Source organism: Ustilago hordei, assembly GCF_900519145.1.
Source record: "Ustilago hordei strain Uho2 genome assembly, contig: UHO2_contig_07, whole genome shotgun sequence".
Taxonomy (NCBI): Eukaryota; Fungi; Basidiomycota; class Ustilaginomycetes; order Ustilaginales; family Ustilaginaceae; genus Ustilago; species Ustilago hordei.
Genome location: NW_024545289.1, coordinates 272,030 through 295,622, shown reverse-complemented (window position 1 = coordinate 295,622; position 23,593 = coordinate 272,030). Strand labels below are relative to the sequence as shown.

The 23,593-nt window shown below is 50.6% G+C and overlaps 7 protein-coding genes across 7 annotated transcripts; 5 read left to right on the top strand and 2 right to left on the bottom strand.

Moving 5' to 3' along the window:
- Window positions 1-11: 11 nt before the first annotated feature.
- On the top strand, window positions 12-3,957 carry UHO2_03893 (uncharacterized protein; the record flags this gene model as incomplete). The annotated part of the gene is made up of 6 exons (XM_041559850.1): window positions 12-754; window positions 872-2,209; window positions 2,362-2,450; window positions 2,509-2,970; window positions 3,040-3,593; window positions 3,763-3,957. The coding sequence occupies 6 exons, from the start codon at window positions 12-14 to the stop codon at window positions 3,955-3,957; spliced, it is 3,381 nt and encodes a 1,126-aa protein (XP_041415784.1).
- A 2,817-nt stretch (window positions 3,958-6,774) lies between these two features.
- On the top strand, window positions 6,775-9,642 carry UHO2_03892 (putative MIS1 - C1-tetrahydrofolate synthase, mitochondrial; the record flags this gene model as incomplete). The annotated part of the gene is made up of 1 exon (XM_041559849.1): window positions 6,775-9,642. The coding sequence occupies one exon, from the start codon at window positions 6,775-6,777 to the stop codon at window positions 9,640-9,642; it is 2,868 nt and encodes a 955-aa protein (XP_041415783.1).
- A 636-nt stretch (window positions 9,643-10,278) lies between these two features.
- UHO2_03891 (putative RPL28 - 60S large subunit ribosomal protein L27a.e) lies at window positions 10,279-11,275 on the bottom strand (the record flags this gene model as incomplete). Its single annotated transcript, XM_041559848.1, has 2 exons — window positions 10,279-10,571; window positions 11,125-11,275. The coding sequence occupies 2 exons, from the start codon at window positions 11,273-11,275 to the stop codon at window positions 10,279-10,281; spliced, it is 444 nt and encodes a 147-aa protein (XP_041415782.1).
- A 1,480-nt stretch (window positions 11,276-12,755) lies between these two features.
- On the top strand, window positions 12,756-14,056 carry UHO2_03890 (putative RPL10 - 60S large subunit ribosomal protein L10; the record flags this gene model as incomplete). Its single annotated transcript, XM_041559847.1, has 2 exons — window positions 12,756-12,845; window positions 13,484-14,056. The coding sequence occupies 2 exons, from the start codon at window positions 12,756-12,758 to the stop codon at window positions 14,054-14,056; spliced, it is 663 nt and encodes a 220-aa protein (XP_041415781.1).
- A 1,499-nt stretch (window positions 14,057-15,555) lies between these two features.
- Window positions 15,556-17,133, top strand: UHO2_03889 (putative Ariadne-1 protein; the record flags this gene model as incomplete). The annotated part of the gene is made up of 1 exon (XM_041559846.1): window positions 15,556-17,133. The coding sequence occupies one exon, from the start codon at window positions 15,556-15,558 to the stop codon at window positions 17,131-17,133; it is 1,578 nt and encodes a 525-aa protein (XP_041415780.1).
- A 1,365-nt stretch (window positions 17,134-18,498) lies between these two features.
- Window positions 18,499-20,223, top strand: UHO2_03888 (putative general amino acid permease; the record flags this gene model as incomplete). The annotated part of the gene is made up of 1 exon (XM_041559845.1): window positions 18,499-20,223. One exon carries the CDS (start codon window positions 18,499-18,501, stop codon window positions 20,221-20,223), a length of 1,725 nt encoding a protein of 574 aa, XP_041415779.1.
- Window positions 20,224-20,761: 538 nt separating this feature from the next.
- On the bottom strand, window positions 20,762-21,199 carry UHO2_03887 (uncharacterized protein; the record flags this gene model as incomplete). The annotated part of the gene is made up of 1 exon (XM_041559844.1): window positions 20,762-21,199. One exon carries the CDS (start codon window positions 21,197-21,199, stop codon window positions 20,762-20,764), a length of 438 nt encoding a protein of 145 aa, XP_041415778.1.
- Between the last annotated feature and the right edge of the window lie 2,394 nt (window positions 21,200-23,593).

The following is a 23,593-nucleotide window of genomic DNA, read 5'->3' as shown; positions in this document are numbered from 1 at the left end:
AGCTCTCTGGAATGGTTCAAGACCATCCTGCTCAGATACTAGCTGATACCGGTGCTGGTTTGTCCATAGTCTCAGATTCTTTCATTAGTAAGTACCAAATACCCACAAAACCCATAAAAACAAGATCGATCCATGGTGTCACCGGGCACCAACTCTCCATCAATAGTTCTGCGAGCATGCAGGTATCTATTGGTACACACAATCTGGGTGTGGTCGAAGCTTCAGTGGCTGACACTGCGGACTATGACCTCATCCTGGGGTTCACTGAGCTACGGAGGCTCAAACCCACCATACAATGGGATATGGGCCAGCTGGAGTTCAAGACTCAGGAGCAGGACCGACCCCCAAGGAGACCCCCTGAGGCAGCAAGAGCAGGGGACCTAACCATGAGGAGACCAACCCTTCATGGTAACGAGTTTGTCTCAGCAGAGCACATACTACGAGCAGCTCTGGAAGATGGACCCATAGGGTTCATGCTGTTAGAGGAGCCACCATCATCACTCCCGGCCTTTGGTTTTGTACCTACAGGTGCAGACAAAGGAGTCGAGATGGAGGTGGAGGTAGATAAGGTGGTGACGGCTGCAGACATACCAAAGCCATACCAACACCTGCGAGATGTGTTTGATGAGGTGGAAGCAGACAAGCTGCCCCATCATACCAAGCATGATCTCCACCTCGAGTTGATAGAAGGAGGGAAGCCACCTCAAGGGCCCTTATACCTTAAGGGACCCAAGGAGATGTCCGAGTTAAGGAGGTACTTGGATGAGAACCTCGAGAAGGGGTTCATAAGACCATCGAAGAGCCTGGCATGATCACCAGTGCTCTTTGTACCAAAGAAGGATGGAGGTCTCAGACTCTGTGTGGACTACAGAGGTCTCAACAAGATCACTGTCAAGAATAGGGCACCATTGCCTCTCATCGAGGAGCAGCTGTTCTTACTCAGGAAGGCAAGGATCTATACCAAGCTAGACCTTAGAGCAGCATACAACCTCATCCGGATTGCTAAAGGAGATGAATGGAAGACAGCTTTTGGCACTCAGTTGGGACTCTATGAGTACCTAGTGATGCCCTTTGGCCTAGCCAATGCTCTGGCTCACTTCCAGTCATTCATCAATGACATCTTCCGAGACATCATTGGGATATATGTGGTAGTATACCTAGATGACTTCCTGATCTTCAGTGACACTGAAGAAGCACATGTGAAGCATGTCACTGAGGTCCTCACTCGCTTAAGAAGCAACAGGCTCTTTGCGAAGCTGTCGAAGTGTGAGTTCCACACCAAGACAGTCGAGTTCCTGGGGTACATCATCAAGCCAATGGGCATGGAGATGGACCCAGAAAAGGTGTGCACTGTCAAGGAGTGGCCAATGCCGGAGTCAATCCATGACATCCAGAGGTTTCTGGGTTTTGCCAACTTCTATCGAAGGTTCATAGCCCACTTTGCTCGCATAGCCAAGCCCTTGACAGCACTGGTAAAGCCTATAGAACGGTTCAAGAAGTTCGAGCTACCAGAGGAGGCCCAACAGGCCTTCCACAAGCTCATCCAGGCCTTCACATCAGCAGGAGTGCTTCAGCACTTCGACTACCACCTTCCAACAAGGTTGGAGACTGATGCAAGTGACTTTGCTATAGCAGGAGTACTCAAGCAGGAGCATGAAGGACGATGGCATCCAGTGGCTTTCTACTCTAGGAAGATGTCTTCTGCCGAGAAGAACTATGAAATCCATGACAAGGAGCTCCTAGCTGTGGTCGCCTGCCTTACTCAGTGGCGACACATGCTAGCTGGACTACCGAGTCAACTGGTCATCCTCACTGACCATGAAGCCCTCAAGTACTTCAAGTCACAGAGATGCATCACAGGTCGACAGGCTCGATGGGCCATACTACTAGCAGACTTCGACTTCATATTGCAGTATCGACCAGGAGACAAAGGTGGTGAACCCGATGCTCTCACCAGAAGGACTGACATGCAACCAGCTGGTGAAGAGCAGGATCACAATGTGAGGCAACTACTGCCTCCTCGAGTGTTCAAGGAGACAGCAGACCATGACTCGACCCTAGTGGCCCCTATGCTCTTGATGGAGTCCATAGCATCAAAAGGTCTCAAAGACCTGGTCAAGATCTTCCAGCCCTTAGACCAAGAGCTACAGGAGATACATAGGAAGAAGCCCTTCGAACTCAAGGACGACCTATGGTACAGTGGAGGAAGGTTGGTTATCCCCAAAGTGATCATGCCAGGGAGGACCAACAACCGACACTCAAGGAGTGCCAAAGAGGTAGATGGACAGTCTCTCTCTGTAGAGCATCTGCGATTCATGGTGATGACCCAATGCCATGATGGTATTACTGCTGGACACGTAGGAAGAGATGCTACCATCAAGGCAGCTCAATGACATTACTGGTGGCCAAACATGACAGCTTGGATTGCAGACTATGTAGCAAGTTGTCCTGTATGTGCTAGGTACAAAGCTCCTCATCATTGTCCATATGGTTTGCTACAGCCACTAGCAACACCAGACAGGCCCTGGGGCTCCATATCCCTCGACTTCATCGAAGGACTACCACCATCGAAGAAGTATGACTCCAAGACCTATGACTCTATCTTAGTCATTGTCGACCGGTTAACCAAGTTTGCCATACTAGCTCCAACCCATAAGACAGTCACAGCCAAACAGACTGCAGTATTGCTATATGGACACATGGTTAGACTCTTCGGATATCCAGATCACATGGTCTCGGACCGAGGCAGGCAGTTCATATCAGGAGCATGGAAGGCATTTGCAGAGCAAATGGGTGTGAAGCACTCACTTAGTACAGCTTACCATCCTCAAACTGATGGTCAGACAGAGAGAGTCAATCAGGTCATAGAGCAATACCTCAGGATGTACTGCAACTATGAGCAGGATGACTGGGCCAACCTGCTGGACACTGCAGCCTTTGTCTACAACAACACGGTCCACAACAGCATTGGTGTCTCACCATTCTTTGCATGCTATGGATGGAACCCCAAAGCTCATCCTGACATCCCTCAATGACTAGGAGTCAATGATCCAGGTCGCTTCGAGTACCTCATGGATGGAAAGGAGCATTGCAAGTACTTCCAGGAGCAGATCAGAGAGGCACAACATAGATCAGTAGACCAGTATAACAGGAAGCACAAGGACATCGAGTTTAAGGTGGGTGATATGGTCTATATCAACCGTCAAAACTGGAAGACACGGAGACCCACACCCAAGTTAGATACCCGGTTTGCAGGACCCTACCCAGTTCAGGAACAGGTAGGACGCCGAGCTTATCGAATCACATTGCCAGCAAACCTTAGGGTGCATGACGTGTTCCATGTCTCCATGCTCGAGCCAGCAAGAACAAGTTCTCTTCCTCAACGTGCTGAACAGCCCACCATACCATCACTTCCAGATGAGGACCTCGACTTCGAAGTCGAAGCACTCATCGACAAGCGTTCACACAATGGTACTACAGAGTACAAGGTGTTGTGGAGAGGGTACTCAGAAGAAGCTGCTTCATGGGAACCAGTAGAGAACCTCAACTGTCCCGACCTCATCCAGGAGTATGAGGTGTCGGAGGGGGGACGAGTGAGTAGACAAAGTAGAGAACAGTAGGAGTAGAGAGAGGAAGAGGAAGCAGTAGGAGTAGAGAGAGAAGGAGGAAGGATGATGTTGGCGATGTTGTCGAGGAGGAGGAGTCAGCATGTACCAGACCAGAGCATGCCTCGACGGAGCTCGGCTCTTAAGAGGGGGGTAGTGTCATGGGCCTGGATGCTCAAGAAGCAGGAGGGTCACGGGTTCAACAGGTATCGAAGATCTAGTCGAGATCAGTAGAGAGCATGGTTGTAGTGCAGCCTCCATGGAGACCATGGACTCCTACGGACTCACATGCAAAGAAGGGCCAAGCACAGCCACGAAGAGGACCAAGCTCAAGGAGCAGGCACAGCCATGAAGAGGACCAAGCTCAGATGGTTACCACTCAGGGGCTCGAGAGACAAGAGTCAAAGGAACTGTCACTGGTCAAAGGAAGAGGAGCAGTGTTGAAGGAGTTGACACCAGGTCATGAGGAGGAGGAGCAGTGTCGAAGGAGTTGACACCAGGTCATGAGGAGGAGGAGCAGTGTCGAAGGAGTCGACACAGCTCAAGAGGCACAGGGGTGCCAAGCAGGAGAGGCCCCTGAGCAGTACTCGATGAAGAAGGTACTCTCTGGAGAGAGAGCAGGAGCAGCATTGCTGGCGATGCTGAGAAGAGGTATATAACCATGCTTTCTCATCATCAATAGGTCGAGTGGATCCTCATCCACTCTACTCACCATACAACTAGTCAATACTTTAGAAACACAAGTACTCATTAGTTACAGTCAGCATAGCAGCAATCTATCAAGGTTGCTCCTCATTGTAGTGTGTGTGTTGTATCACCACTACCTGACATCCGAAGGCGCCCATAGCAGGTTAGCGGTCCAGATATAGATAGAACCGAAGGCAGTAGTCCACTGCGGTCCGGGGATCACTTCAAGCATCAAGTCAACACACTGGACACTCATGTTGACGCCACCAACCTTATCACCAACACCATCAACCTCATTATCATCGACATCACCAATCTCATCACCAACACCATCAACCTCATCATCATCAACCCTCACACCAGACCTTGGTGTCATCATAACATTGATATTGATCGTGCCGAGCTACCCCTGAATGGAGTGTCCACAGAGGTCAGCTGAAACCTACGATAGTATATACAACGAACGCCACCTGCTGTCACTGCACAACTTGATAGTCACCAATACCGAGACAATAGCTGTTGCACAGTTTGATAGTCACCGAGTATCTCGACAGACCGACCTGGGTTTCAGGCGCGAGACCCCTGACACTAGACTCACACCTACGAAAGATAGGTTTCTATTGCATGCCAAGTGCTCCATGCCTATACTCAAGAGGAACAGGCAATAGCATGACAATCATCACAGCCTATGTAGATGACATGCTTATAACATCACCCAGTTGCATGGAGGTAAGCCACACTAAGGATGAGATAATGGCAAAATGGGGAATGGAAGATAAAGGACCTGTGAAGGAGTTCTTAGGTGTAAGGATAGATCGAGACAGAATATGGAGAAGGATGACACTCGATCTAACAGCTTACATTAAGGCTATGGTGAGAAAGTGGCTACAAACAACTGATCTGAAGTCATGGGTACCAATGCAGAGCCTGATGGGTATTACGGGTGGTGACAAGTGCAACTCATTGGCAGCAAAACAGTACCAAGAATTAGTTGGACAGCTTTTATGGGTATCTAACACAGCATGGCCTGACATATCATTCACCATAGGAACACTAGCAAGATACATGTCAAGCCCAACAAGCAATGCATGGAAGGCAGCATTACATTTGGTGAAATACCTAAATCAAACCAGCAAATATAAGTTACTCTTCGGAGATGAAGCGAACAAACACTCGGGACAGCAAATCGTTACATATACTGATGCAAATTGGGCATTGGACCCAACAAACGGATGAAGAAGCACATCAGGGGGAGTAACATACATGTATGGGTGCCCGGTTAGCTGGAGATCACATGTTCAAAAGTGCATGGCATTGTCAGCAGTCGAGGCCGAATTCGTAGCTGCTTCGGTGGCAACAAGAGAGGCTCTTTTCTTCTCATACCTTCTCAGGGACCTGGGAGTTGAGGCCCAACCACCGACATTGCGGACAGACAGTCAAGGATGTATCCAGGTAAGCAAAGACCCCGCCAAGCACTGGAAGTTGAAGCACATCGACACAAGGTACCACTTCATCAGAGACCATGTTCAGGAAGGAGAAGTCAAAATCGATTTCGTCGGGACAACAGACAACGTCGCAGACATCCTCACGAAGCTGCTAAAGGGCTTGGCCACATCTTGGATTGCATGCCAAATAGGATTGATGATGCCATCGAGGGGGGGAGTTGAAGATGCGTTGGCATCCTAAACTGAACCACATGGTTCACAGAGCACAAGTGAGACACTGGTGAGTCAGAGCTGCATGTCAACATGCATCGATATGCATGTGGGACATATAAATACTTCAACAATAACACTCAGGAGATGGCAATGCTCAGGAGGTGACAACACAGGGGTGATATGAAAAATAGTTCATTATGATCTAGTATGGGCTGAAGATAGCAATCAAGTATATATATGTTCACATTGTAGCACCTATCAATTAACAAAGACACACAACCGTTATATGCCTGAAAAGTTGAGCTTGCTAGTAGCTCCTAAACAGTCGCGTTTTACCTGTAAATCTTCAACTGCTGTTGAGAAGAATCTCATTTGGTCAGCCCCGCCGCTGCTGTGGTTGTGTAACAGAAAGACCGACTTTGCTCTCACTCGGCTCAAGCTTGTCCGCAACTCCACATGACACTTTTCTTCTCAGCGCACGTACCTTGGACTCTGCTGGTTTAGCTACTGTCAATAGCCGACGTCGACGATCTTCGCCGCCCTTTCAACAAACACCTCGCACTCACCCCCCACCCTCATCCGCTCCTTCACTTGCCACCTCCAAAGTCGTTGTCGTTGGCATGCTCCTCCGCCGCTCGGCTTGCAGACACTTAGCTTCTCTCTCCCAACAGCAGCAGCGAAGCATCTCCACCGTCCTCACCGTCACACCGACGATCCGCTCCCTCTCCTCGGTTCGTCGTCCCACCACTCACTCTTCCCTACGAGCACTAACATCGACCACCCGTTCCGGCAGCCTTTCCCTCCGCTCGCTTTTCACCGACGCAATGGCTGATCTCGCAACCACCCCCGGCGGTGCCAAGCTCATCGATGGTACCGCCCTCGCCAAAGAAGTGCGCGCTCGCGTCGCACAGCGAATCTCCGAGCTCAAGCAGCAACACTCTTCCTTCCAGCCTCACCTTTGCATCATGCAAGTCGGTTCCATGAACGCTTCTTCCACCTATATTCGCATGAAGAAGCTCGCTGCTGAAGAGTGTGGTATGCGATACACCCACGTTCAGCTGCCCGAGGGCACCCCCGAGGCTGAGATCATCAAGCGTGTCGGTGAGCTCAACGAGGATATCAGTGTGGATGGTATCCTTGTGCAGCTTCCTCTTGGTGATCACATCGACTCGGATGCTGAGCGACGTGTAACGGAGGCGATCAGCCCAGAGAAGGATGTTGATGGTTTCCACGCTCTTAACATCGGCCATCTCTCATCGAAGGCTTGCAACCCTCTTTTCTTCCCTTGCACTCCTGCTGGATGCATCAAACTGCTCGAGAAGGCTGGCATTACCAACATGGCGGGTCTTCGTGCTGTTGTCATTGGTCGAAGTGACATTGTCGGTAACCCCGTCGCTTCTCTTCTTCGTAGCAGGGACTGCACTGTGACTCAGTGCCATAGCCGTACTGCCGATCTCCAGGCTCATCTTGCTCAGGCTGATATCGTCATTGCCGCTATGGGCAAGGCTCACTTCATTCAGGGCGAATGGCTCAAGAAGGGCGCAGTTGTTATCGACGTCGGTACCAACTTCGTCGACGATGCTTCCAAGAAGTCGGGTTACCGTCTCGTCGGTGACGTCGACTTTCAAGCCGCTAGTAAGGTCGCTTCTGCCATCACTCCTGTTCCTGGCGGAGTTGGACCCATGACTGTGGCCATGCTCATGGAGAACGTTCTCATCAGTGCCGAACGCAGCCTTGCCGATGGCCGTGCCCTCGGTATCGGCCGTGGCGTTGTTCGTCCCAACCCCATCAAGCCCCTCGCCAAGGTTCCCTCCGATATCGAGGTCGCCCGTTCCCAGACACCCAAGCCGATCACCACCATCGCCCGCGAAATCGGTCTCATCTCCTCCGAGCTCGAACCCTACGGATTTGTCAAAGCCAAAGTCGATCTTTCCGTTCTCAAGCGTCTCGCTCATCGCAAGAACGGCAAATACATCGTCGTTGCCGGTATTACACCTACCCCCCTTGGCGAAGGTAAATCCACCACCACCATCGGTCTTGCACAAGCTCTTGGCGCTCATCTTGGCAAATCGGCTTTCGCTTGTGTTCGTCAACCCTCCCAAGGTCCTACTTTCGGTATCAAAGGTGGTGCTGCCGGTGGAGGTTACTCCCAAGTCATCCCTATGGAAGAATTCAACTTGCATCTTACTGGTGATAACCACGCTGTTCAGGCTGCAAACAATCTTCTCGCTGCCGCTATCGATACTAGGATGTTCCATGAGGCGACTCAGAAGGATGCTGCCTTGTTCGACCGTCTCTGTCCGAAGAAGAAGGGGGTTAGGACTTTCGCACCGATCATGTTCCGAAGGTTGAACAAGTTGGGCATTGAAAAGGCCAATCCTGATGATCTGACGGATGAAGAAAAGGCCAAGTTTGCACGATTGGACATTGATCCGGAGACGGTTACGTGGAGACGTGTTACGGATACCAATGATCGTTACTTGCGTGATATTACGGTTGGTCAAGCTGCGACTGAAAAGGGTATTACTCGAAGGACCGGGTTTGATATCGCAGTCGCTTCGGAGTGCATGGCTGTTTTAGCGCTCAGTAGGGATCTGAAGGATATGCGAGAACGTCTTGGACGAATGGTGATTGGTACTTCGCGTGCTGGTGATCCAGTTACCGCTGACGATATTGGAGTCGGTGGTGCTTTGGCTATTTTGATGAAGGATGCGATTAAGCCGAATTTGATGCAGACGTTGGAGGGGACTCCCGTGTTTGTTCATGCGGGGCCATTTGCGAACATTGCTCATGGTAACTCGTCCATTCTTGCCGATGCTATTGCGTTGAAGCTGGCTGGTATTGAGGAGGGGGAGCCGGTGGAGAGGACGGGTTATGTGATTACGGAGGCTGGGTTTGGTGCGGATATTGGTATGGAGAAGTTCTGTAACATCAAGTGTCGTGAGTCGGGGCTTGTTCCGGATGCTGCGGTTATTGTGGCTACTGTTAGGGCGCTCAAGACTCATGGTGGTGGACCGGAGGTTACTCCAGGTAAGCCTCTCAGCGAGATTTACCTCGAAGAGAACTTGGATATTCTCGAGAAAGGTTGTGTTAACCTTGCTAAACACATCAGCAACGCCAAGAAGTTCGGTTTGAAGGTTATCGTTGCGATCAACCAGTTCACCACCGACACGCCTGCCGAGCTCGAACTGGTCCGCAAGAAGGCACTGGAGGCAGGTGCTGACGATGCGGTCCCCGCCAACCACTGGGCTTTGGGCGGCGAAGGAGCCGTCGACCTTGCCAAAGCTGTCATTGAACAACTTGAAGGAAAAGCTTCCCAATTTAACTTCCTCTACGAGCCCACGCTTCCCATCACACAAAAGATCGAAGCGATCGCAAGGGACATGTACGGTGCTGATGGGATCGAGCTTTCCGAACAAGCCGAAAAGCAGATCCAAACGATCGAGAAGAATGGTTTTGGTAATCTTTCGATTTGCATGGCTAAAACTCATCTCTCCCTTTCCGCCGATCCCAGCAAGAAGGGCGCTCCGACTGGATTCACTGTTCCCGTTAGGGAGGTTTATGCTTCGGTGGGAGCAGGATTGTTGGTGGTCATGTGCGGTGCTATGAGTAAGATGCCTGGTTTGAACACTAGACCTGGATACTATGATATGGACCTTACCGAGGACGGCGAGGTCATTGGTTTGTCCTAAGCCCCTACTGTGGGGCGAAGGTAGTCTTTCATTTCTCTATCGCAACTCGCTTTGGATTCAACTGCTTTTCCTCGTTGTTTCGTCCCTTGTCTCTGTAGAATCATATCGCATCCCAGGCGTCAACCGCCTCTAATATTACCACCCCCCCATTGATACGTTCCTTCGTATGGCGTGCCTGAGGAATGATTCAAGTGGATGTTCAGTAAAACACAACGCTAGCTGACTCTTTGAGCAACTCGTTGAGGCAAGAACTCAGGATCTGGCTCTTGAACAAGAGTTGAATGCAAGGGACACGGACAGACAGCAGGCAGTGGAGGTTTGGTTCAGTGCAAAATGATATCGTGGTCTGATAATTTTGGGTGTTGCACTCCTTCCCATTCAGGAAAGAAGCTCTGTGTGAGTGTAAAGGTACATGTGTATGGCAAGCAAGCTAACGAGTTTCATTTGCAAAAAGAAGATAACTCGCTAGCTAACGTTACCCTGATGCAGCAAGCTGAACAAATCTGTAAAAACCGCGAAAGACGCTGCATCACACCATCATATCCGCGGTGTATGCCTATCGGGAAGTGTTACAATAGATCGAGACGAGAAAAAGGGAGAGAAAGAGAATGCTACCAAGTCCATCGTTGTCCAAAATTAGGCAACGAGCTTGACAACACCGCCAGCCTCCTTGATCTTCTTCTCGGCGAGCGACGAGACCCAACGAGCCTTGACGATGCAGGGGAGAGCAGGGAGACGACCCTTGCCGAGAACCTTGCCGTAACCGGCAGCGAGGGTGTCAATGACGGGGACCTCGGTGGAAGAGGCGGTCAAACCCTTGCGCTGCTCAGCGGGGACAAGAGTCCAGAGCTTGTCAAGGTTGACAACGGGACGGTAGGAGGAGTTGCGGGTCAAGTGGAAGTGACGCATACCGACCTTACCGAAATAACCTGTTGGAGTGGAGGTGAGAGTGTAAAAGGCGAGGAGACGAGTTATCAATAAGGATGTTCGTACTGCGTATGCGATGCGTCAAAATAGCATTCTCTCAACGATGATCGTCCAGCAGCCAGATTGAGCCAGCCAATTTCCAGCAGCAATAGTCCGGAAGCTGCACCTTCTTGGTTCTCTGCCCGAAACTCGTTCCAAGGTCGCCGTGAGCCACCTTCAACGTGTCCTGATTGTCTTCGCTACACTATCAAAGGTGAAAGCAAGCAACGAACGCATGATCTAGCTTGCGGCAGATCGACAATGCCACCTCCTAATCCTGCTTGCGATGTGCCATGGGCTTTTGATCAAGATTCTGCCATGTCCTGCCCATGCGAACATGATGCTGCGTGACTCCGTCTAATCCGTTCGACAGCCAAACCGTCCAGTCTTTGATTTGCTTCTCCTTCCTATTATCTGACCGCCCTGACAGTATTCGATTCTTCCTGTTGTGTCGCTGTATCGCTGGTGGACGGTCATCGAGTGAATACTGCATGCTTTCTAATGGCAGATACTAACCAGGGTGGTACTTGTCCATGTTGGTACGGTGGTGGTGCTGACCACCGGCGAGACCACGACCACCTGGATGCTTGCGGTGCTTGCCGACACGACCGTTACCGGCGGAAACGTGTCCACGGTGCTTTCGGGTCTTGGAGAGGTGGGTAGGCATCTTTTGGTGTGCAACGGAGTCAAGAGTCGGGATGTGCGAGAGGGATGGTAGAGTCGGGGTGATGCGATGCGATGTGAAGTGTGCGAATTGGCGATGGTAGAAGGACAAGGTCGAGAGTGCGGTGTGAGGTGATGCAGATGTCAGGTTGGGTGCAGAGTAGAGCCAAGTCGAGTCGAGTTAGGTGCAGAGATTTTGCGTGCGATTCAATTCAAGGTTTCAGTATAGGTGTAGCAAAAAGGATCGATGAAGTCAGTACAAGTCTCATCAAAGCCGCAACGAAAAGAGCTCTACGACTGCAATGCTCGCCACCAGAGCATCATCATATCCATGATAGAAGTAACAACCTTTTGACTGCTGTGTCCAAGTGTCAAGTCCACCAAGTGCCGTCTGTCATTGCCATTGGGAGGATGCGATTGAACGAATCCTGCGTGCGTGCGTCTTGTTTGCAAGTCGAGAGCATGTTGAATATGCTGATACTAACCTTGACGTATGTATTGGGGGTGGCCTTGATGGTAAGGCGGAAGAAGCGATAGCGACTAGCGATGTCGACCTCAATCTCGAATCGGCGCCAACACTCACCGGACTCGCACTCACACTGGCAGGCACTCTCCTAACACACAACTGACCTTCGCATCCGCAATCCGTCTTTGCCTGCTCACAACTCTCTCGAAGAATCGACGAACTGTTGCCTCTCGCTGAATCTCTCATCTTGTGGAAATCAGTGCCACGCTCATTGAGTCTGGCTGAGGGAGGAATACAAATTCGTTATTCGTCGCTGCCGAAGAAAATCGAAAAATATTGAAAAAATAGAAAAAGACCTGAAGTAGACTCGGCCGATGTCCCAAACAGCTATAATGTTTGTATTCACGCTAGGACTGAGAATAATAAGGCTGCAGAACAGTCACAATAGAGATTGGATTGCCGATTCGATAACAGGCTCAATGGCTCGGATATAAGGACAGTGGGCACCAGGAGCCGTGAGGTCACACACAAGGCCGTGGGCTCCAGTTGGACGAACACAGCAAAGACTGGAAGAGAGGCATGGCATGCAATTTGAGGCAGCAGCGCCTGTATCTCGCTGGAGAAGCGCTGCGCTGAGGCTGAGTTGCGAGAGACTGGTTGGCAGCGATCAGCAAGCAGAGAGTGAGAGCGTTTCGAGGTTGTCGCCACTGCTGAACCGCCTGCATCCTCCTGCCTCTTCTCCTCCACCGACTCATCAACCCCTCAAGAAAGGTAAGTTATCGCCGACAACACATGCTACACCGCCCGAAATTCAGCATCACTATATAAAGACAGAGACGCATTATCTCTCGATCTGATATCGGCTTCCCGCGCAGTCTATCGAGACATTAGCTCCAAAATCAGTAACTGCAACAGTCAACTGACTTTGGGTATCCCTTTCGACCTTTTGCAACCGGCTCCCTTCATCTCTTTACAACCTTCATCGCCCCACCAACTTCAATCGACAACAGTATTCAAGATGGGACGACGACCTGCCCGCTGCTATCGCTACTGCAAGAACAAGCCCTTCCCCAAGTCGAGGTACAACCGTGGTGTCCCCGACTCCAAGGTATGTATAACACGCAGCATCAGCATTAGCAAACCAAACGATTCAGACGTGTCAGCTGTATCAGCAGCGCTGGATCCAAACACAACAAGCATGACATGGCATGGATGTGGACAATTGAAGTCAGAGAACAGATCGACAAGCAAAGCACGGCAACAACATTGCTGGTTGATACAAGTTGATGTTGATGAACAGGACATCAGATGGACCCAACATCAGCTGTCGGGAGCGGATAGGAGAGATGCAGCCTTGAAGTTGGACACACAGCTTGATACGTACTCAGACAAGGAGCCGAAGAACGGGAAGAAACATCACAGCACTGCATGGCATCGATTGACATCAACAAAGCCCTGTCAGGTATACATGACGTATCAGCTGTAGATGATGTAAATGGTTTGGGTTTCACCCGGACTGGGTCTGTACGGTGGACAACCCGTAATCGATTTGACCAGGGCATGACGAGGAGGGGAATCATCACGAATATCTGGTCCTTGACCTTGGTTTGGCGATCACGCTAACCGTCTGCTGGCACGCTGGATCTCACTGGTCCCTTCTGCTATTGCATCTCGACACCATTTCCGCGTGAACTCACCACTGACATTTTGCATTGACGCTCTGCTGCCATCGTTTCTCCTCTACAGATCCGCATTTATGATCTTGGCCGTAAGAAGGCTTCGGTCGATGACTTCCCCTTCTGCGCTCACCTTGTCTGCGATGAGCACCAGCAGATTACTTCAGAGGCCCTAGAGGCTGCCCGTATCTGTGCCAACAAGTACATCACCAAGACCTCGGGTAAGGACTCGTTCCACCTTCGTGTTCGTGTCCACCCCTTCCACGTTATCCGCATCAACAAGATGCTTTCGTGCGCTGGTGCCGATAGGCTCCAGACTGGTATGCGTGGTGCTTACGGCAAGCCCTACGGTACCGTTGCGCGTGTCAACATTGGCCAGATCCTGCTTTCCGTCCGTTCGCGTGACAGCAACAAGGCCGTCGTTCTCGAGGCTCTTCGTCGATCGCGATACAAGTTCGCTGGTCGTCAAAAGATCATCATCTCGAAGAAGTGGGGTTTCACCAACATGAACCGAGAGCAGTACGCCGAGGCCAAGCAGTCGAACCGTATCCTCAAGGACGGTTGCTACCTCCAGTACATCAACAACCACGGTCCGCTCGAGCAGAACCTCCGTCTCCAGGCCCGTGTTGCCGCTCAGAAGTAAATCGCCCTTTCTCGGCTGTTTATCTTTAGTTTTGCATCCTTGGTCTCAGTGGTGTAGGCGCGATCCCGAGTTGCATTCACTAAGCAAGCAATCCATAACGTTGCTCAAGTGGAAACTCTGGCTTGTGCATTTGCGCCGATGCACTGTGTACTCTCATTAACCGTACCCCTCATGTTTGACCTCAAAAAAACATCATGCTTTAGAGACGGATCTAAATCCATGCCTTGCTGTACCATCTATCGTCTTTGCTCTGTGTGCTGTTTGTCGCTTCGAATATTCTTTGAGATCAGTGTTGGTCACGTCTATGAGCGAGCTTGTCGAAGCCGTACCAGTATCAGCACAGATGGTTTCTTACACCACCGCAACAGCAGCCTGACCTTGTGTGACTTTGCTATGTATGCCTGCTTGACGTGCCTTCACTCGTTGCGGGTTGACGATGCTTGAGCGTGGAGAGAGATACTGTTTCAATGGTAGCGCTCATGTTATCTAGATAGCGTGATGCCGGGTCAGTGAAGCGACAGCACTGATAGCCAGCGATGAGATACGGTCACGAATCGTATGCGCTGTAGCGGAGTTGCTATATGGATTTGCGTAGGATGTAAGATTGACGCTGGATCAGTATGCATGAAAATGCGCGTCAGAGTGACACTTTTGAGTAACTCAGTCACAGAGTCAGTCACCAACCGTTGGCTGGCTGAGCGCAACAGCAGCAGCTGCTCACGTATCTTTCAAGCGTCTTTCAAGCGTGACTGACTGTCGGATTTCATGATTTCGATGAGGTCCTCGATAGCTTAACTCCACTTGACTTGCTGCGCCCAGCCGATCTCCTTTCACCTTCAATCACACTCTCTCTCACTCTCACTCTCTCACACACACACCCTCTCTCACTCGTCCACGAATCCTGCATTCAACCCACCTTCACCCGCTCTCCTGGCTTCGACTCTGCTCTTGACTCAGCACTTTCATCACTCTCTCAGCATTTTGGGCATTCGAATCCGCGTCGCACTTCTCACCTTATCGCCACATCGCATATAGCTGCCTGCATCGATCCATAACAATCCTGCAACTAGCATTGCATACTTCTTACAAAAGTCATCATCGCATACTGCAGCAGTAAGCACAGGTCGGATCTTACCGCATATTGTATCGCATCAACGAGCTTCGTCCTCCAGCAAGTCATCGCTTTATCACAGCCTAGCATAGCTCTCGCAATAGTCTCGATCATCTAGACGGCACTCAGCAAGTTCAGCAATAGTTCAGCATCGCATCCCATCAATCCCCCATTCTCGCGCTCCCGATATTGGAGCTGCAGTCATCGCCTTTAGCGACGATCTGGCTCAAGCGCGCCATTCGAAACAGCTATACGAAGGAGAAACGGTCTACATCCCCTCGCGACGAAGCGTTCAACTCAGAGCTCTACCCAGGTCTCGTTCAGGCCGTCTCACCAGCCTTCCTACGCCCACTTCATAGCGTCCAACGACGCAAACAACGCATACACTATGTCGGATCTCAGCGACGAGTACCTCCTCGACGACGATGTCGAGGATACCATGGACGAGGACTCGACATACGGCGACTTCGCTGGCGACTCGGATGAGGAAGAGCAAGATGAGGAGCTTGGCTTCGGCGTAGCCGATGACGCTTTCGCCGGCGCCGATCCAGCAGCCGATCGGGCAAAGAGCTACGAGGTCGAGTACAAGTCCCATACGGTCGGCTCGATCGAAGAAGCACAGCAGAAAGAAGTCGAGCACGTCGCCAGCATGTTCATGATCAAAGACACCGACGCGGCCATCCTGTTACGTCACTTTGGCTGGAACAAGGAGCGCCTCATCGAACGATACATGGACTCACCGGACAAGGTCAAACTCGAAGCTGGCGTGCTCGAGGATCCATCGCGACCCAAGCTCCAGATGCTGCCCGATTTCACCTGCCAAGTGTGCTTCACAAGTTCGGGCGATGAGCCGAGTGGCAAGATGGAGACGCTGGCGCTTGCATGTGGCCACCGCTTTTGCCGCGACTGCTATGGGCAATACTTGGGGCAGAAGATCCGAGAAGAGGGCGAGTCGAGGCGTGTCCAGTGTATGCGCGAGAAGTGCAACCTGGTTGTGGACGAGCGCACTGTCGGACTGGTTGTCAGGCCAGAGGTGTTTGAACGCTACAAGATCTTGCTCAACCGCACCTATGTCGACGACAGCGCCATCCTTCGCTGGTGTCCCGCGCCCAACTGCGAGCTTGCAGTTGAATGCCACGTCTCGAACAAATCGCTCAACAAGATTGTTCCTTCGGTAGCATGCGATTGCGGCCATGCTTTCTGCTTTGGCTGCGGCAATGCAGCTCACGCTCCCGCCATCTGTCCCGTCGCCAAGCTTTGGCTCAAGAAGTGCGAAGACGATAGCGAAACAGCCAACTGGATCTCTGCCAACACGAAAGAGTGTCCCAAATGCACGTCGACCATCGAAAAGAACGGTGGATGCAACCACATGACTTGCCGCAAGTGCAAGTACGAATGGTGCTGGATCTGTGCCGGACCCTGGTCGGAACACGGAAACTCGTGGTACAACTGCAACCGATACGATGAGAAGAGTGGCTCCGAAGCACGCGATTCGCAGGCCAAGTCAAGGGCTCAGCTCGAACGATACCTGCACTACTTCAACCGATATGCTAACCACGAACAGTCGGCCAAGTTGGACCGTGATCTGTACGGGAGGACGGAGAAGAAGATGGAAGAGATGCAAATTTCCACTGGGTTGACGTGGATCGAGGTGCAGTTTCTGAAGAAGGCGGTGGATACGTTGACCGAGTGTCGTATGACGCTCAAATGGACGTATTGCATGGCGTATTACTTGGCGAGGGACAATATGACTGAGTTGTTTGAAGACAATCAGCGTGATTTGGAGAAAGCGGTGGAGGATCTCTCAGAGCAGCTGGAGAAGCCGGTGGAGCCAAAGACGATTCCGGAGTTGCGCCAAAAGGTGACAGATCTGACGGTGTACGTGCAGAAGCGTCGTCAAATTCTGCTGTCAGATACGGCAGAAGGGTTCCAGGAGGATCGATGGCAGTGGAATGTTTCCTTCTGAAGTTGAATTCGACCTACTTCGATTTCCGGTCTCTTCTTGTCGCCGTCCTCGCTTTGATTGCCAACTTTCTCTCCAGTATACCGCGGCGATCCTTTCTTCTCGGCTTGCTCATATCATTGTTCCATGTACCATTCAAAGCATTAATTTTTTCTCGCAGCAACCGCATTCTCATCATCAGCAATCTCAATCTCATTGTTTTCGCATCACTGCTTACCCGTGCTTTTCAGGAACGTGTGTGGCGTCTCTACCCTTACGGACACATGGACACATGCAATGAGACCTTGCGACCTTGCTTTTGAACCAAGACGTGCTTGTTCCAATTGAGCTGGTGGACAAGTGGGCTGCTTTGCGTCATTTGAGCTCTTTTCATCGTGAATGATGCGATGACGATCGGGATGCCCGATGTTCCGGATTCGATGGTTTGAGCGGAAGAGAAGAACGGCGGCGCATTATTCGACACATGGCTTACCCGGCCAAGCTGAGGAAAAAATTTCCGAAAACTTTTACCAAACGAGCAGGGAGATCTAAATTCAGCATTCTTTCCATTGATGGACTTTACTCGCCATCAATTGTCCCCACGTTTGCTTGTCCTCTGGAGATGATCTGGTCAGACCAAAGGAGCTTATTTGATGATACTCCAAGCGGATCTTGCAAATACGGGCATGAAAAGTAGCAAGGACATCATCAATGGAGAGAGGAAGGGTCAAGGGCGAGCAAGGAGAAAATTCTCCGATCCCGGGAAATAAACCAAGGCAAAAAAAATTCGCAAAGAGAGGCGAGAAAGCCATCTCCTAATTTCTCTAGCACGACGATCGAGCTTCAGTATCAAGTCACCTCGCAAGTCGAATGTCAATGCTGCATTGCAACCCAGCTGAGGAGGCATGTCCAAGATTCGGTAAAGAACCGGACAACCGGAGGGGGAGAAAGATGCATCGAGAAATCTTCTTTTCTGGACCGTGCAAACCTTTTTTTGTGATGTTGTGTTTCGATTGGATCGAAATGTCGTGATCCCCTTCCCTACGTTTTGCGCCATTTGCCTCCCACCAGGATTGGACCAATCATCAATGCATCCTAATTCTTCTTTTGAGTAGGTGGGATTCATGCTGGATATGGCGCCATGGTGTTGATGGATTGCCGGTTGAATCCAAATCCGAATCATGTTGCCATGTGGATAGTCTTAGGTGTGATTGTGCGACTCTTCCTCCCCCAGGTTCGAGGAAAGATTGATTGGGTGAGGGCCAATTGAATAAAACTAGCCCTTCCCTTCACATCCCCATCCTTCCTCCTCTCCACATCATTACCCCCTCCTTTCGTCAACTCTCCAAGGATCTGTCACCCCCAGTGTCAGGAGGAGAGCTTCTCATAATGTCGTCCGCCAAACAGTCATTTGACAACGACGCAATCGCTAGCGTTCCCAAGTCCTACCCCTCCACCGCCGCCTCCACCGCCGCCGCCACACCTTGCAACGAAGGCGATGCATCTAAAACAGCCTCTCTTGCCGGTGGCGAGCAAGCTAAATCCACCTGCAATCCTTCCCCCTTCGACATTCCCGCTGGTCAATCCGGCGTCGGTGCTGTCTCTCGTAAGCTTAGCTCGCGCCACATCCAAATGATTGGTATCGGTGGAGGTATCGGCACTGGCTTGTTCGTCGGATCCGGTATCGCCCTCGCCAACGCTGGTCCCGTCGGTGTTCTCCTTGCCTACATCATCACCGGTATGATGATTTTCGGTGTTATGGAAGGTCTCGCAGAGATGTCCTCTTACCTCCCCGTCTCAGGTTCATTCATGCACTTTGCTTCCCGATTCGTCGACCCTTCGCTTGGAATGGCTCTCGGATGGAACTACTGGTGGTGCTACGCTATTGGTTGGGCTTCCGAGCTTAGTGCCGCTTCAGCCGTCATTGGCTACTGGAACGCAGACATCAACATTGCCGCATGGATCAGTATCATGATGGTTGCCGGTGCAGTACTTAACTTTGCTGGAGTCAACATCTATGGTGAATCAGAAGTAGTCACGTCAACGATTAAGCTGATGGCATTTGTAGCGTTGATCATTTTCGGTCTGGTGATCGATTTGGGTGGAGGTCCGACGAAGGATAGGTTGGGATTCAGGTACTGGAAGGATCCGGGTGCGTTCAACCAGTATAATGCTATCCTGGGTAGTGAAGGTCGCTTCCTTGGTTTCTTCTCGGCTTTGATCCAAGCGGCTTTCACCTACATTGGGACGGAGGTCTGCGTCTTGACCGCAGCCGAGGCAAAAAGCCCTTCTACTCAGATCCCAAAAGCGGCTGGACGAGTACTCTATCGCATCCTGTTTTTCTACATCCTCGGCATCGCAATTATGGGCCTCGTTGTCCCCTTCAACGATCCCGGACTTCAGAACGAGGGCAGTTACACTGGAGCCTCTCCGTGGGTAATAGCGATGCAAAAGGCTGGTATCCACACCTTACCCTCTATCTTTAATGCCGTCGTGCTGATTTCGGCCTTCTCGGCAGGATCATCCTACATTTACGTGGCCTCGAGAACTCTGTACGCGATGTCCCTGGACCGCCAGAGCCCTGCTATCTTCAGCAAGGTTGACAGGAGGGGAGTACCATATGTCGCGGTTTTATTTTCTTGGCTGCTGGGCGCCCTCGCATTCCTTGGAGTCAGCAAAGGGGGTGGAACGGTCTTTTCCTGGCTGTCCGCATTGTCAGCAGTAGCAGGACTGTTTGCTTGGGGCACAAGCTGCGTTGCATATCTCCGTTTTCGGAAGGCATGTGTTCTGCAAGGATACGATCGCAATGCCCTCCCATATCGAGCGAGGTTACAGCCGTATGCAAGTTGGTTTAGTATAATCATGTGCGGCTTAGTTATCATATTCTCAGGATGGTCGACGTTCCTGCACTTCACAGCAAGCGGATTCTTGACAAGCTACATCGGCATACCCGCCTTTTTTGTACCATGGCTGGGCTGGAAACTATGGCATAAGACGAAAGTGGTCAAGTTGTCAGAGGTCGATTTGGATTCGGGCAGGTTGAATCCAAAAGATGAGGTGCAGGAAAAGGTTCCGACTACTCAGTGGGGCAAGTTCGTCGCTTGGTTGTTCTAAGCCCCCTCCCCTTAAGAGGGGAGGGATGCTAAAACTTCTGCTGCGCCCAGCGCAAACATTCAAAGCAACTCATGAAGTTTCACTCTCTTCCTATAGTCATCGTCACGCATTCGCATAAAAGTAATGGTTCAACATCCCCCCCTCCCCCCCACCTCCCCGTCACCTAGTTTTTTTGTTGTTCTCTTGGTTAGCATTGTTTCTTTGCACATTTGATACCTCGACTGGTCCAACCCAGTGATTCCCCCTCCCATCCCCCCCTTTCTAGCATGTATTGGTATACTTCCTTGACACAAAAGTAATCCTGTTGCACGGACGGAAATGTCCCATCTCATCTGATTTTGAATCGGCTTGCTGAGCCGGTGCACCTAAGCCACCGCTGCGAAGGGTGAGGCTGGCTTCGTCGAGTTGAAACGTCAAGAGATCGATCGGCGTTGCGAGTGTGCATGAGTCCTACAGTGTCCTCACCCCGAGCTTGTTGGTATTGCATGCCTACTCGCAGGTCTGTTTCTTTCCCCCGGTAGCACATACTGGGAGCACTTCAAGTTGCTGTAGCGAACTCGCCAGGCTGGCCGTCAGTGATGACTTCCAAGGCAATCGGGCGGTGGCCGTGCTGCGAAAAGCCAGATGGAATGTGTAGGCGGTGCAAAGACGACGTCGATGGTTTCCACAGAGATGGCATCGTCACGTTGAGACGTTCCAGGTCGAGGTTCTCCTGCATGATGACCATGATTGCCTGTTCAGGCAAATTCTGCTCGGTGAAGCCGTTGGCGAGGAGCAAAATGCGGGCGTTGGCGATCATGCTGATGCGCAGAGGCTCCTTGCAGGTAACCAAAGCGAGGATGCCGGCAAGGTTCTGGGCCATCTGATGAGCCGAGGCTGGCATTTTCTCTTCGTCTCCTTCCATTGCAAAGTCCTTGGTAACCAGTTCACGGGTCGAGATGGAAGCAATCATGACAGATCGCTTGACGGCAGGCATGATGATCTTGTGGATAGTGCAGTCAATGGCAACTGAGGAGCCATGTGTCAGCGGTCGCGTGCCTGGAACCCGAAATCTACTGGCTTGATTGATTTCAACCAGTTTCAGTGAGTGCTCTTGAGTATGCACCTGTCAGCCACTTTCACTGAGACTGCTTGAAGGGTTGTTTGTTTGATGAGTTTTGGCTAACCACTGTGAACACTCAGTTCAGTGGTAGCACAGCACAGTCAGCTCCTGCTTGCTGCAGAACACTTAGTATACATGATGATAATTGTTGACTCAACATGAGTGTTCAAGGTGTTGACAATCAGATGGCAAATTGGTGAGGAAAGCCCAGACTGCAGTATGAGTACTGCCTTCAGTGAGATAGATATCTGGACCACAGTAACTACTGCCTACAGATGACATCAGTGAGGGGTGGTACAACACACCTGCTTGGTTTAGTAGCAACAGCCTGCAATTGCACTATGTGACAGAGCAACTAAGTATATGTTACAGTAGAGTATACTTTAGTTAAGAATAGAGTGGATGCTGGATCCACTCATTCACTATGATGGAGGGGCATATATATATTTTGGTGCCATGGTGTCGACTTCACCACAGCCTTCCTCCTTGCAGGGGTGTGGCCTCTCTGTCCACCCTTATCTACCTGGCTCCTACTCCATCCCTTGTCCTTCCTGCTCCTTGTCATAGGACCGGATGTGCAGGAAGATCTAGAATCACCTGAAGAGTGGTGCAGGAATCATGGAATCAGGCCAAACGAGAGTCTACAGCAGAGTTCAATGAGATTGGTAGTAGGGAAGGTTTATGACAGGTCTCTGCCAAATTGGTAGTAGAGATGGGTTACAACAGGTCCCAGCTGAATTGGTAGTAGAGTTGGGTTATGGCAGGTCTCAGCCAAATCAGCACAAGTGGGACTTTATGGCAATGCCTGCTGGAGCCAGTAGCATCATAATCACATGGCAGATCTCACAGAAGATCAGTAGGATGATGACAGTAATGTGGATCACATGATAAAGATTAGTGGCAAGGACATCTGAGGTCGCCACCAGATGAGGTAGGGGCCCTACACGACGATGAAGTATCAACGATGAGATGGCGCTGGCTCTCCTCGACCCAGGAGCAGGAGAAGCAGGGGCCAGCAAGGAGGAGACGCCTTGGTAGAGACCTCTACCACAGTGCTCGACAAAGAGGGTACTCTCTGGAGAGAGAGCCAGAGCAGAGTCACAGGTGACACTGCAAAGATGTATATAACCATACCTTCTCATCCTAAGTGGTCAAGTGGATCCCCATCCACTCTACACCATATATTACTAGCTATAACTTCACATAAGTATACTTAGTATTCAGTCAGCAAAGTTGCAATCACAGTAGATTGCTTCCATTGTAGCACATGTGTTGTATCACTGCTCACTGATGTCTGAAGGTGGTTCATAGTAACCAGCAGTCCAGATAATAATTAGAACCAAAGGCAGTCATCCACTGTGGTCCAGGGATCACCTCAAGCACTCAGTTGACACACTGGACACTCATGTCAGCACCACCAACCATCACACTCACACCAGACCTTGGTGTCAGTACAACATTCCTATAGCTATTGATCATGCCAAGCTACCTCTGGATGGAGTGTTCACAGAAGTCAGTCAAAACCTGTAATAGCAAACACACTACTACATCTTCAAGCAAGAAAAGTCATAGAGGCTTTTCTACAACATATCTCAACAAGAATAATAATACACAGCACTCTACCACATATCTTGACAGGATCTGTGATAGACATGGTTCTATTACAGATATCAGGTTTCTGGTGCGAGACCGCTGACACTGTAATAGTTCTGGGACGTGAGCTTCGGCACCGGCTCAGGTAGTTTAGCCTGGGTACAGAGGCTGTATTGCTTGCCGAAATTGTTGTTGTCAGATTTGTATTCTAGTTCATCCTCAATTTCATTGTCATCTTTGGCTATGTTTTCAGGCTGTGTCTGTCAGATGACTGTCACCTTCTTTACTCTCTTGGATCTCTTGGCAGTTTCACTGGTGCTGGCTTGAGGTTTGGTTTCATCCACCATGGTTGGCTGTAGTGATTGTGAGGGGGAGGGTTTAGAGCTTCAGACTCTTAATCAGTTGAAGTTATGCAATACACCACTTCATCCAGGCTACGTTCTAGCTCCTTTTGCACAGGTGTATAGTAGATGCAATGCTTGAGATTCCTTGTGAACTATGGCTATGAAGATGCCTGTTTATAGACAGTGTCAAGTGTCCATGAGATATCCTATCACTGCCTTACTGACTGTGTGCACCACATGTTGTCTTGGTGTTGTCTCCTTCATGTCTTGGTGTTGTCTCCTTCATGTCTTGGCATTGTCTCCCACAAGCATCTCCTAATTGGTCACCATG